At 46.6% G+C, this 15,205-nt stretch overlaps 1 protein-coding gene across 1 annotated transcript in view; it reads right to left on the bottom strand.

Annotated features, from left to right (window-relative positions):
- slc4a3 (solute carrier family 4 member 3) overlaps window positions 1–15,205 on the bottom strand; it is a gene marked incomplete at both ends in the record, with an annotated part of 476,263 nt that overhangs the window by 55,848 nt on the left and 405,210 nt on the right. Inside the window, 4 exons of the mRNA XM_084311393.1 lie at window positions 5,760–5,985; window positions 6,098–6,282; window positions 7,680–7,782; window positions 12,207–12,390. Of these exons, the coding sequence (XP_084167519.1) occupies window positions 5,760–5,985; window positions 6,098–6,282; window positions 7,680–7,782; window positions 12,207–12,390 (698 nt within the window). The remainder of the gene's footprint in view (window positions 1–5,759; window positions 5,986–6,097; window positions 6,283–7,679; window positions 7,783–12,206; window positions 12,391–15,205) is intronic.

Below are 15,205 nucleotides of genomic sequence, written 5' to 3'. Positions count from 1 at the left end.
TCCTCCACCGAGGCCCCACCCAGGAGAGCGGCAGAGGCAGCCACCCCACGAGTGGAGTGCGCCCTGACGCCCCCAGGGGGATCCTGCCCAGCCAACGTGTAGCAGAGGGCAATGCCCTCGCACAACCAATGGGACAGGCGCTGTTCGATAGTGCCTTACCGGCATGAGAACCACCGTGACAGACAAAAAACTGAACGGTGACCCCGAGGTCCTGAGTACGGCTGAGGCAATTCCCAAAGCACGGACCGGACATGACAGGTGAAGGCCCGCATCTAACTCACCACCGTGAGGAGGCGGATGAAACGCCTGAACCACAATATCCCTGGAGCAGAAGAACTCCGGATATTTACAGGCACGAAGGCAGGATTAGGCCGCAGAGTGGCACCGCAATCGGAACGAAAGACAGGCACTCTGGGCGTACCGAGAGAGCACAAAGCACACCCACGCGTCAGCGGAGGTGACGGCCAGCAAGAACGCGGTCTTGAAGGACAGCTGTTCCAACGGCGCCTGCTCGAGCGGCTCAAACGGGGCCAAGGACAACCGACCGAGGACCAGTTGAAGATCCCAAGTCGGAGCCCAGGAGCGTTGCACCGGCTTAACGCGTCGAGCGCCAAGCAGGAAACGCTTCACAAGAGGGTGGCTGAACAAGACATCCCCTCAAACCCCTCATGATAGGAGGATATAGCTGCTGCATATACCCTCACCGTCGAAGCCGACAGTCTATCAAGGAGAGACTGGAGGTAACTAAGGACAGCATCCAGGGGGCAGGAGACTGATTCCCGGCCCCCCGCCTTACACCACACTTGGAACATACGTCATCTGCCCGCGTAAGCGCGACAGTGGAGGGAGCATGCGCATTCCGGATGGTAACACCATCAGAATCAAGAACCTGCGCCCCTCAACATACCCGTCCCAACAACTGACCTAACAGATGTATGGGGAAGAATCCCTGGCGGCACGGCATCGGTCCCAGACCTGCCTGGCTATGTCCAGACGTAATCCTCACCCGTCAGGATGAGGACCGCCCCGCGATAGTACACCTGCACCCACATTCTCCCTTCCGGGGATGTGGGGAGCCCTCAGGCCGCGCAGATGGAGGACGCCCATAGCCAGCCGCCCGCCGCCTGGTGCAGACGGGGGGAGCATACTCCTCCCTGTCTGTCGATACACGACACTGACGTTGTATCGTCCGTCCTGATCAACACCATTGTGGACCAGAAGGACCGCTTTCAACACCAACACATTGAACGTAGCGCAGACCGGGCAGCATGGTTTGCCAGCTGCCCCCTACTGCGTTGTCCCGACACGTTACCAGCGAGGGAGGCATCGGTGAAAACGCGACGTGAGACAGCGCCGTAACCGTCCTAGGACAGAACCTCCGAGCGTGTTGACAACACGCTCTGAGATGGATGCCCATAGCCCTCCAACCGTTGACTGGGAAGAGGAGTACTCTACAACCAGTTTACAGCAACCCCAGGCTGGTAGAGACCTGCCTGGTACGAGACCTGACGATCCACCTTGACCGCGAAGGACCAGAACGTCATCAGGGCAGAACACTCCGTAACCCCTGACGACGCAGAGGCCCCAGTGCGGCCTCCACGCACTTGGTGAAGATGCGGGGAGCCAGAGAAGACCGAACGGCAGCCTCTGGTACTCATACGCTAACCCTGCAAAGGAAGCATAGGTAAGCCCTAGGATGGAAGATCGGAGATGCGCATACGCATCCTACAGGTCTATGGAGGAGAACCAGACCCCCACCTGACAGTGTGCAACAGGTAGGAGACGATCCAAAAAATGCTGAACCTTCCCATGGGACAGGTCCAGCCTGGGTCTTACACCCCTCCCTCCCGACTTCTCAGGCAGAGAACACCGGGAGGAGAACGCCACGACGATGTCTTGCTTCGTCCACAGAGATTGGATCTCGTTGACCAGAGCTGTCACTGCTGGAGACCCTGACAATAGGATCTGTACCAAACCTGAAAACGGGTGGGGTTGTGTAAACACAAGTCCCCGCCTCAGCGTTCTCTCCATCCACCTCGACATATGGTACTGCCGTAGTCATATGTGATGACACTCCCAACGCACCCGCCGTCACGTGGCGCAGGTCCGCCAGGAACTGTAGATAGTTGGCCCGGTCCCCCCGCTGTGCGTAGCCAACCCTGGAACCGTGCGAGCAGCGCGTTCCGTGTCGGGACATCTGACCCTGACACCACCCACGAGGCAATCGCACCCAAGGGGGGACCCCGACAGAAATGGCCGGTCTGATACGGGGGGCTTCTGATGAAAAAAGCCCCCCCACTGAACACCCCTCCAGAACATGCTGAGGAGTTGTTCTGCAGCCGGACATGCAAGGTGTAAGGACCCCATGGGTTCCTACACACCGTAGCCCTGCAGTGATATTACTACCACCCCAAATCACGCGTGCCTGCGACCACTGCCAATATTTCAGGAGTGGGAGGCACCAACATGATACCTGGCCTGGCGAAGGCGAGGCCGGGGAAGCCCGCACTGTGTGCCTCAAAAGGTTTCGAGCCCCCCTGCTGACAACATTTAAGTTGACAGACGTAACACCAGGCTCAACCAACACAGCTTATGGTGTGGGAGCCGCTTGACAGCACAACATTCTCACGGACAGACCCAGGCTCAGCCATCAACTGGGTGTCAGCCCCTGTCCCCATGAGAAGCGAAAGGGGGGCCGCCCGCGCTTCAACGAAGGCACGCGGCCCGCAGCCAAAGGAAACAATCAGAGCCCACTTTTTCCGCTGGTGTTGGGGAAGGGAGTGATCGGAGAGCGGGCTGCTCGCGGCAGGACAGTGACGGCTTGTTTGTTCAAGCCGAACCCATCCTACATTGCCGATCCCTCGGCCGCCAAGGCTGTCGGCCTTGTGGACACCTGTCGAATCAACGCCCAGGATACCTCCGGCGGGGGAAAACATGGCCGCCTTTCGAGGGCCTCGTCATCGCCGCTGACGAGGCCGTGCTCTCTCTTCTTCTGGCTGCGCGGTGTGAGGCGGTGTAGGGCCTAGGACAATACCGCCCGCGCTCCAGCAGAAGACCAAAATCCCCTGCGGAGAGGGGAACCCTGAGCGGTTATAGCTTGCGGCTGGGTCAAAGCTAATAACGTCAACAACCTCGCACGATGTGTCGACGTCGGCTGGCCCTCAAGGCCCCGCCACCAGACACCATTTTTTTTAATAGAAAAAAACTGAAATTCGAACACAGTTCTAATCGCTGCCAATTCCATACCGTGGCGGTACAGGCTTTAACAGCCCACCAGCCACTCGCCAGGCCGACCCACCCATGGCGTCGGCCGGGCGGTGCACTGTTTCAAACAGCAACCTCCACTGTGGTGTGCACCATGAAAGGGTTAAATGAATAAAAGAACTAAACCACAAAATACTGTAGAATGAGCAAACCCATATACACAACGTTAAGGGGAGGCGGACCAGAGCGAACTAGTCCCGCCTTCATTCAAAATATTCACAACAGCACACCAGCCCTAGCTTAGCCCATTTACCAAAAAAGGTAAACAAAGCCCCCCCCGCACTACTCCCCCAGTATACCGATTGACCGTCAGTATGAATGGTTGAGAGGAGAGAAAGCTGTAGCAAGACAGACCTTCTCATAGCAGAGTGACAGAACGAAACAATAGCCCACTACACAGGGCCGCCTCAGGGGGTGGGGGGCCTCGCGTTTAAATTCGCACAGGGCCTCACATTTCTCCCAGGCGGCCCTGCCCCTATACTACTACAGCCTAGCGTGAGGCGATGTGGAACCCAGATCAACAACCGCCTGCGCACAGACACGCAACATGTTTACCATGTCGGCTGGACCCATAGCCCCACTACCCGACGCCAATGTGGATAGCAACTAGCCAGCTGAGCCATAACCCGACGTTAAGTCCCATCCTGCAGTAATATAGCTCTACTGCTACACCGCCGAGCTCACGCATCGGCCCCAGATGGGGACAGACACCGTTCCATAGACCCCGCCGGAACACAAGGTAACATACCTGGCTAGGCTACCTAGCCACGGCCTACCCTGTTGTCAACCCATTTACCCGAAAAAAGGTAAATAGGACTCAACAAAAAAAAACACAACAGCCACCGACTGACCTTCATTGATGAACCGGGCAAGAGGAGGGAGAAGTGACAACATCTCACGGCGGAGACATTAGAACAGCGTAGCAGTTAGTATGTAGCAGTAGTGGTAGCATGTGGCATTAGCGATAGCATGTAGCATAGCATTAGATGTTTAGTAGCACGCCCAAGATAGTTTGGAAACCGTTCACTGCAGTGAACGTTCACCAAACCACCCTGCCCCTGGCGCCAACACACAACATGGTTGTGTAACAAAACAAACCAGCATTACTAACACTAATACCCATGCCTGATGACACAGGGCCTACCTGGGTACAAGCTGGCCCGACAGCCAATCTTGTACAGCTGAACCTTGGTCTGCTGTCATCAGACGAGGAACATCAACATAGGCCCGTCGTGTCGCCGAAAACATGCTTCGAAGATGCCAGGGGCCAGCAACCTCCGGTAAGCTTTCAACATTATGACTCTGATCTTTTTCATCCTGCTAGTTACGTATGGTGCACGCAGCCGATACGATGGAACGAAAATAGAGGAAGAGTGTTTGGTGACCAGAGTCATGGTTATATAGGCTACGCCTCCATAGGGGCGGGGCCCCATTCAGGTGTGGGTGCATGTAGTTGTTCGTTGGGATACAGTAGGTATCATAGGAGATAAGGGGTATCTCATAAGGCTCAGAGCGGGACGCGATAAGCAAATACGATATATAACAGCGACCTCCATGCAAAATTGCCCCTTTTGGTACTTTACTTTTTAGTTTTGGTCTGATGTGTGGGTTGAGGTTGAGTGTGGATAGGTAAGGGGTTGCTACTGCTGGCCACACCTCAGGATCTGCCAAGAAAGGTCTGGAGAAATTCTGAATATTCTCATGGTGTGTTCTGCCATACAATATGGAGCAATCTCCAAAAAAATTTAGAATGTCAAAAATTAAGCAAACATACTCTATAAGCCCACAACCAGCTTCATGCTCCAGAAAAGAAAATACAAATAAAAGCTGACCGCCAGAATTACTGCACCCCCTTCAGCCGCACCAGCAGTCACTAAAAATACATTGAAATCGATGATGATATAAGTGGCAATAAATAAGAAAAAGAAAAATCTTAATGGAAACGTGTTTTCATGCTCTTGTTGATTGACTGAGCTCTTGATACAGGAACTAACACTGGAAAACAGGTGTCTGCTGTATTTTGTGGCTGTAAATAGTGTATTTACATTGCATTGTTTGTTTTGTGTGTGTACAGACTATTGAAACACATTTCCTCTAGAGGACAATAAATAATCTCTGCCTGCTTGCCTGCCTGCCTGCCTGCCTGCCTGCCTGCCTGCCTGCCTGCCTGCCTGCCTGCCTGCCTGCCTGCCTGCCTGCCTGCCTGCCTGCCTGCCTGCCTGCCTGCCTGCCTGCCTGCCTGCCTGCCTGCCTGCCTGCCTGCCTGCCTGCCTGCCTGCCTGCCTGCCTGCCTGCCTGCCTGCCTGCCTGTTAGATAGACAGACAGACAGACTAACTCCTCAATAATGTTTGTACACATTGATACAGTCTCTAAATCCTGGATTGGGGCTTCTGTAATACCATAATTGTACCATAAAATAACAACCTTGTGCATAGCTGGTACGACCCGGTCCCGGCCCCCAGCTCTAAATCAAAGAAACATTTACTGTAAGTACCTTTATTCTCCTGACTGTCTCCTAAGTGGCAGAAGGATGCGTTCTTCTTCAGTTCCCTTTCCTTCCTCTTGCGCAGCATTTCCTTCTGGAAGTCGGCCACCGTCTTCAGCAGATCCTTGCCTTCCACGTCGGAGGGGGGGATGACGATACTGCAGTCCAGGAACTCATTGATGCCGTTCAGCAGGTCCTGTCTGTCGTCAGCTAAGTAGGCCACTTGATGGAAGTTCTGGGCAAAGAGTACACAAGATGTCAGCATTGGAATACTCAAGAAAAGTCCAGTCAAAGTCACAATGGAAATTTCACCGTCATTTAATGCAATTAGTTACAGCTTATGGTACCTTGTCAGACATGAGTGTGGAGAAGGAGCGACCGATCTCGTGGTAATCCACATAGGACTGCGAAGGGCCAAGCAAGACGAAGAGGAAACGAACAGGCACGGGGACCTCCAGGACGGACTCCAGCAGCACCGCCTCGTTCAACCTGACAAAGGCCATGGCTGGCTGCTCCAGAAACTCAACACACCCTGATCACACAAAATAAGAGCAGAACGGTGCACAGATACCTTAGCCATTACATTTGGCAGGACTTTGTACGTACCTAACCCAATTCAGCGCAATGCTGTTTGCTTATTTGTATTACTCATAATTTGCATACAAAGATTATGCACTTTGATGAAAGACAAATCAAATCAGGATGACAATAATTAACATGAGAATCCTTAGTGAAGTGGGTTGTAATGTACAGTGTCACAATACTTGGTAATGTGCAGGGCCTAGTCTTAGACATCAGTGACTACATTTACAGCAAATTTATGGAGCAAACCGGCTATTGGTCACATTCCGGTTAAGGACGTATTTGGGTTAAACTGTTTGACATCAATACTAGACAATCAATACTTGACAAACTGAAAAACGGGGTTGGACTTTCCGGCACTGTCCTAGATTGGTTCAAGTCGTATCTATTGTACTATACTATACTAATTTGTTTTCATTGGCAATTATGTATCTGAGCAAACATGATGGTAGTTCCTCATGGTTCATTCCTCTGACCTCTTTTATTCAACCTCTACATGCTCCCATTAGGCCAATTATGCATACATATTTATGCTTCTTTTGTATGCTTTTTATTAGGGATGCTCGATATTGGCTTTTTTACCGATACCGATATACCGATATTGTCCAACTCTTAATTTCCGATACCGATATCAACCGATGCCGATATATGCAGGGTTCCCCCCCCCAAAAAACTGAATAATTTCAGGTAATTAACATTTATATCTCTTGTTGTGGAATTAACACAACATTATGCATACTTTTGACAATAAATAAAATCTGAATTTGTTCTTACTTGCTTGCCTGGGTAAATAAAGGTTATAGAAATGTAAAAAAAATAAAATAAAAATAATTTGAAACCCGATACAGATATTTTCCGATATCACATTTTAATGCCGATATCGGCCGATAATATCGGTAGGCCGATAATATCGGACATCCCTACTTTTTATCCTTAATCATGCTCTTCATGATCTCCTTGGTCTCTCTACAGACAGACCGGTCTGATCTGTAGAAATGATCAAAGGGTGTGCCCAGCAGCTACCTTCTACCTCTTGATTGAGCAATAGTAGCCAGAGTGACTTTGTCCTCCATTGACTGAGCAATAGGGATTAAGAGTGGAATTATCTGTGCATGTAAACATAGTCAGTGTTAAGCCACCCACTGAGAGTTTTAGAGGGGGATTTCATATTTCATGTAATATACGTAGAATTTGCAGTACACAGAAATCAAACCTCACCCGATTCTATTTTCAAAATGCAGTGGTCCCATATGTTTGAACTGCATGGAATGTTTGGAAAAACTTTAATTAAAATCAGCACAAAATAATAAAGTTCATTATATACTTTTGTCAGTTCCTAGCACTTACCAACTAATACAATGACAGCTTCAGCGTCTTTGGGAATCTTGGCTAGAAGTTTCAAGGATCTGGCTGCTGCCGGATGGCTCTCAGGAAGTGGGTGGAGGGATTTCTTGGAGCAGGAAAAACTAAAAGTTATTTATATTAAAAAAGGCACTTGTCAGTACAACACAGCATGACATACATTTCAAACGAATAGTGATCCCATCAATTTACTTCAATTCGATTTTTCAAAGCCTCCAGAAAGCCAGAATAAAGACCTGATACACCCCCCTCACACACACACACACACACACACACACACACACACACACACACACACACACACACACACACACACACGCACACACACATTGGACTGTTTTGAATTTGTGAACATCTCGCAAATTGCCTTGGGGAACATTGACTTTTCACAGTTAATGCATCAAGAAGTTTTAACTGGGAACACCTGTGAGCTGACTATGAACATGATCCAGCAAATGTGGCAGAAGCAGGCTTGCTTTCTCTGACTTGAAGCACTATATGATGCATTGGCAGAAAAAAAGGACTGTTAAAGCGGCACTTCACCAAAAAACAATGCTGATTTGGCATGGTGAAATAGCAATACTGAGCTGTAATTAACACAACACATGGATTCAATGTCCTCAATGATATTCAAACTCATTTACTCATTTACTCTCAATAACTGTCAAATTAAATGAATGTGTGCAAAACGGGTTAGAGTTTTTGGATGTGTGTGAGACTGAGTGCAAAATAAATCAGCATCGTTTTTTTTGTTGGTGAAATGCCCCTGTAAAGGCGCAGGCCTCAAATCAGGGGTTTATCACATTTAAATGATGTCCTGACTGGAGATTCTCAAAACTTACCCAAAGACACGGACTGGAAAGAAGAAGCTCAATGTTGCTTTTATCCTATTGCATTAAGATACTGCAGCTGAATTCAAATGATACAAGTGCACCTTCATAAAATAGTTAATTACTCGTTACAGCTTAGTTTTGAACCAAAGTCCATGGAATATCTGACTGAACACATCATGCTGGGTCTCAAACCCGGCCTCTCCAAATAAGACTTTTCACAATGCATATGCACACGTGTCATAGCAGGGTACACACAGCTGCGGCTAATACAATGAATAATAACACTAACTAGACAATTCTGCGCTGGGGAAATTGTGAAAGTGTGGGTGACGCCTGTGCACCGCCGGCCAACGGGAGAGGGTCTCTCGCGAGTCTCTATGACAAACAAAAAAAACGTATTAAAATGACGACTCAGGAATGAGACTTTTCCGAGTTTAAAAAAATGTTACGGACTTTTCCAAGTTTTTGAAATGTTTCGGACTTTTCCGAGTTTTTAAAAATGTTCAGACTTTTCCGAGTTTTTAAAATGTTTTTGACTTTTCCGAGTTTTTGACATTTTTCAGTTTTCAGAGTTTTTAGAATTTTTCTGACTTTTCCGAGTTTTTGACAATTTTCGGACTTTTCCGATTTTTTAGTATTTCTCTGACTTTTCCGAGTTTTTTAAATTGTTTTGACTTTTCCGAGTTTTTGAAATTTTTTGGACTTTTCCGAGTTTTAGAAATGTTTCTGACTTTTCCGAGTTTTTGAAATGTTTCTGACTTTTCCGAGTTTTTTAAATGTTTCGGACTTTTCAGAGTTTTTTTTATTTGTCTGGACTAAGGGGGTGTGGCCTAAGGGGGTGTGGTCTAATGATCGGGCGACTGGTCAACATCGACCAATGAAAGAGGATATCCCTACCGAGTACAATGGCACAACCCGCAAGTCTCTACGACAAACGGTTCAAGAGATACACTAAGGGGTGTGGCCTAAGGGGGCGTGGTCTAAGGATCGGGGGAGTGGTCAACATCGACCAATGAAAGAGGATATCCCTACCGAGTACAATGGAACAACCCGCAAGTCTCTACGACAAACGGTTCAAGAGATACACTAAGGGGGTGTGGCCTAAGGGGGCATGGTCTAATGATCGGGGGAGTGGTCAACATCGACCAATGAAAGGTGGTCAACATCGACCAATGTAAGAGAATATCCCTACTGAGTACAATGACACAACCCGCAAGACAGAGGGGGCTGTCAAGCAATTCAGTACTGCAACACAGAGGGTAACTTAAGGGTTAAGTCCATGAGAGGTCATTGGCAGGTCAGCTGTAGCCATGGGCCATGAGCCACACACCCATAGATATCTATATAGAACACTAGATAGCTTACCCGCGCTGCCGGCCGCCTATATATTAAAGGCAGCCCAAGAGTGCTTCCGCGTTTCTCTGATTGGCCGCGACGGCCGACGTGACAACGCCTAGCACGCCCAGCGGCAGAGCCAGAGCAGAGCGGCAGAGGCGCATAGGTTGCCGCGGCATTATGTATTCCTAATCCCCCCTGTTTTAACATCGACAGTTAGCTCAACTCGTTCGCCAGCTTGCTGTGGATCCTGCGGTCAGTTGGTGACAAGTTCGAATCACTTCAATTTTTTTTTCACCGGTTAAGTTTAGGCATTCTTTCGGAGTTGGTTAAGGTTAGGGTTAAGTTTAGCCATTCTTTCGGAGTTGGTTAAGGTTAGAGTTTGTCTTAGAGCATGGCAATAGAATGCCTTTCTTTCTTTCGCCGGTTAAGTTTAAGCATTCTTTCGGAGTTGGTTATGGTTAGGGTTAAGTTTAGGCATTCTTTCGGAGTTGGTTAAGGTTAGACTTTGTCGCAGACCATGGCTGCTTTCGCCGGAGCAGCAGCCTATTTCCGCTCTGCCGCGGGGCGTGCTAGGCGTTGTCACGTGGGGCGTCGCGGCCAATCAGAGAAACGCGGAAGCACTCTTGGGCTGCCTTTAATATAGACGCCTGCCGGCCAATGTAGAGCGACGTCGTCGTAGGGCGGCCATCTTGCTCGAGGCAGCTCAGCTACTGATAACATTCATGTCTACTTTTTTACTTAAAGGCCGTTTTTTTTTTTTTTTTTTTTTACAAAAAACACTTGAATCATAGCCACGTTAATAATGTAATAAACAAACCCGTTTGTAAATCCGTCAATATTTCAGCGAGTTATGAGTATTTTTGTCTGTGCAGCTCACTCACCCTCACTCAAGGCTGACTCGAGCAAGATGGCGGCGGTTCAGTGACGCTGGTGACTCCGCCTTAAGCTATCTAGTGTTCTATATAGATATCTATGCACACACCTGTTAGGCTGATGCAATCATGCATCAGGTGATGCAATCACGAATGACTCTGCACTTTCACTTTGAATGTATTCCAATGAGGGCAGACGCATGACTGCATTGTCACGATGATTAAAAGCAAACGATAAGAGATGAAGCGTTGTGACTCGCACATGAGCACTTCAAGGAGTAGGTGAAGGGTTGTGTGCGATATTGTGGCATTCCGTCGACAATTGTGGCCTTGGTGGCGATCGGGACAGAAGGGGGGGAAAGCAAAATAATCTGGTTTTTCTAGAGTGCGAACACATTGGTGTCTATGGGGAGGAGAACCTCCAAACAAATGGTCATCATTTGAGATAGAAATGTCCAATTTCATTTATTTTTCTTTTGTGAGCGAGTCGACAGCCGTGTCATCGTTTTGATGTTTTTTTTTTTTCTACGTCCAAAATTAAGATCACTCGCAATTTACCCAAGGTAGTGGAAAAAAATGTATTTCAATTCCACCACTCTAACTTGCAATGCATTTCCAATGGGACCTAAATTCTCCCGTTTAAAGTCGATTCGTAGCCAAACGGTGCCGTGAAACTTTCCGAGTTTGAATAGCGCTGTTGCCATAGGCAAGCCGGTCGTTTTGATACCTTTCACGTGTATGGAGCGAGAACGCTCTGGCACGAGTAGTGTTTGCAAAATCGGTGGAATAAAGAAGAATAAAAAGAGTATAGATTCTAATAGTGTGGGTGGCAACCTGGCTTCGCCCACACTAATAATAACATTATTATTATTATTAATTTTAATACGAATATGTATTCATTATTATTAGTATTATTATTATTATTATTAACAATAACACTAATAATAATAATAATAATAATAATAATAATAATAATAATAATAATAATAATAATAATAATAATAATAATAATAATAATAATAATAATAATAATAATAATAATAATGGATCTGCTCCATTCACATGTGCAAGGTGCAATCTTGTGTAATTTTGGATGACAATCATAATTCATCCATTTGACTCATTCATCCATTTGATCTCTGTAGCCATGCTGGCATCTGGTAGCACATTTCAGTTGCCTCTCATGTCTCCTCACCAACCTTGCTGATACTGTAGTTCAGGGAGGCATAGCCATGACATGGTTTTCAAATGGAGTGTAAACAATGCTCACTAGCCAAGTGTTGGACAGGTTTTGGAGTGGAACCAAAACTGTGACTGGAGGTATTGTTGTTTGTTCTTACCCAACTATGGCAAAAAAAAAAAAAAAAAAAAAAAAAAAAGGCTACTTGACAGGAAGTGCATAAAGTGAACGGATACAGACACAAAGACAAGACATAGCGAAAAGAAAATGTAAACGAGGTGAGACTCACAAACAAGCTCACAAACACATCTTGTTTGGGGTCGTATTCTGGCCCTTTGTTGTCGCTGTGCTCGCTGGCAGGCTCTTCGGCCACCGGCGGCAGACTGGTGTCCTGGACGTGGTTCTTGAAGCTGCCGTGGAGGCTGCTGGTAGAGTGGTGCCGGTGGAAGCGGTGCTTCTCGTCACTCGGGTGGCTGGTGGGAGAACCCCAATAACAAGGAGAGAGGGGTTAAGAGTGAAGCTGGGAGGGCTAGGCCCACAGAACTGGAAATCCTATTCAAACCAACTTTATAGAATGGTGGTCACTTGGCCCGGTATACTTGGATCAGGCCGCCATAGAATGTTATGGACCTATCTCAAACCCCGCCCTCTTTTCTTGATCCTCCAATCACAACCGTTGCTTCCCTTGGACAAACAAGAGGTTTGAGGAAAGAGGGCAGGGTTTGCGATCAATTGTAGAGATTAACTTTACAGGCACCAAGTGTGAGACGGTGTCTTGACTTCTGTGGCTAAGCAGAATTTCAGTGATAGTTGTGTCTAATGTTCCAACATGGCATAGCCAATCAAATGTTATTTAACACTATGTGGACCGTCCACGAGTTAACTCGTGATTCGATTCCACCCGTTGAGGACCAGAGCCACGAGTTAACTCGTGGCGAGTTGTTATTGTTTTATTCCATATTTATAACGCTATTAACGTCCGTGATCGACATGCAGGACCTACCCACATATTTGATTTTCGAAACATGCAATACCGGCCAGATCCGCTTAGGGGCGCCATCGCTCCACTGCAGTATCATTGAGGGCGATTGAAAAAAAATTCTTTTCACTGTCTGTGGGCATTTCATATGAGCCTCGGTTGCAAACGAAGACCCTCCATCTTTGATCCCGTTACCGAACGCATATTTCAGCCTGGAATAATGGGATTTATGATTAGCCAATGGACATATCGATCTACCAGATTCCGATGACTAATAACGAAATGCTGCCGGCGATCACATGGCCTGATGGTAGGATACTATTCCCCCAAATTACAGCTGGATTGGACATTGTTTTAAAACCTAACGTGATCGATCACTGACATTGGCTACCTGAACGCACACTGTATTGCTAATCAATAATACTAATCAGCGTTCCCCGCCGCCCCCATTTCATCCATAGATGCTCTGTAATAGTCCGGATGCTACGCAGTTTGTTTTATTTCATTCGTATATATACAGCAGAAATGGCGTTTGATATAACGGCGCCAACGTTTAGCCTATTATCTAGCTCCCCAGGAAAAAGACGAGACAAAAAGTGCGATAAACCTTATATTCACAACGCTATAAAATGACAACCAACCAATGGATTTTCTTTAAGCCATTATGAAGGCACGGTTTATGCACTCAAGTGACAATGAGAATGGACAGATAGCAATATTATAAATTATATATATAGCTCTTAGAAAGTACATCGGTTTGTAAATCGGCGCAAGACTGTGGTCGCCAAAGTGTTAAAAGTACATTTGAGAGGGCATGTAAACAGTTTCACCATAATATCAGAGCATCAACGACCACTGACGAGAAAGAGTCATCAATGTCAACAATGAGCCCATTGAAAGAGTTAATACTTAGGGATAAATATTGATGACCCACTGAAGTTCGATGAATGTGATACTGTGAAGGTAAAAGAAAACCTGCTGTAACAGCGTTTTTTAATGTTGATCTTGCAACTATTTTACAAGGCTGTCCTATAGAACATCTTCCACATATTATTTCTACGCACAGTTATTGTTATGTTTGAAGGCTCACAGTGTCCCAGGATACCAATTGTACACCACAGATACCACAAATTATTCTATGAAAGAGAGACATCGAGAGGTTTTGTATCAGATTTTTATCATCAATTACTAACGTCCTTGTATGTAATCCTCCACCTAGACTCAGTCTGGAGGAGGGATATACCAGACCTGGAAATAGATTTTGATTGGCAAGAAGCCTGGGCAAATGTTCGACTTGCATCATCAACAAATCAATCTTAACTATATTCATAGGACATACTTGACTCCTATAAGACTGAACAGAATGGGTCTTAAACAAGACTCCAAATGCTCCTTATGTACAAATGGGGACGAGGGTACATTTATGCACATGTATTGGGACTGCCCACCAGTCAAGATATTCTGGAAAGAAGTGACCCAGCAATTATCAAATCTCTTAACTCTGAATATACCTGTACACGCCTCTGTATTACTGTTGAATGATGTTTTTGAGTGTGCAGTACCTATACAGCTAAAGAGATTGGTTTTATCTGGTATCACAGCGGCTAAAAAGCTGATAGCATCACGATGGTTTCAACCGGAAAAAAATTGCCGGAAGGTCTGGATTCTCACATATCTCGATGTGATTTATCTAGAAATATCTACAGCAAGAATTTTGGGTCTCAGTGAATCCAAAATTACAAAGTGGTTAGAAGGGGTGGAGAGAATAAAAGCTAGCATATAATTGTAGTGCCTGGTTAGGAGCGAATGATAATGGATGGATTATCCAATGGGGGGCCCGGGGGGGGGGAGCGAGCGAGAGCATATGTGTGTAGGGTATTAGATAGCACGTATTAGGTGTATATCTTGTATAAGACATTTATTTAAATGGTGATTTCATTGGATGTGCACTGTTAATTAATGCGTGTATATCTAATTTTATGTTGTCATGTTTGTTTATGTTTGTTTAAAAAATAATAAAAAAAGAGAAAAAAAAAAGAAAAGAAAAAAAAACATCTTGTCCTTTGGCCTGATTTGTGTGTTTGGTACCGAGACTAAGATAGGTTGCAGTGCATGATCAAGATGGCGAATGGTGTCACTGGGTGTGACCAGTTGTCAGCTGCTCCGTTGTGTAAAGACCTCGTTCTGAGTGAGGCTAAGCGCATCCTCCATGACCCCACTGACCCTCTACACAACAGCTTCCAACTAATCGGCGGTAAATAAGGAAGGACTCTGCAAAGGAAAATACGAACAGAGAGGTTTAGCAAGTC

Source organism: Notolepis coatsorum (genome assembly GCF_963971535.1).
Source record: "Notolepis coatsorum genome assembly, chromosome: 3".
NCBI classification, from domain to species: domain Eukaryota; kingdom Metazoa; phylum Chordata; class Actinopteri; order Aulopiformes; family Paralepididae; genus Notolepis; species Notolepis coatsorum.
The sequence above is the reverse complement of the archived record's forward strand: the minus strand, read 5'-3'. Positions and strand labels throughout refer to the sequence as shown.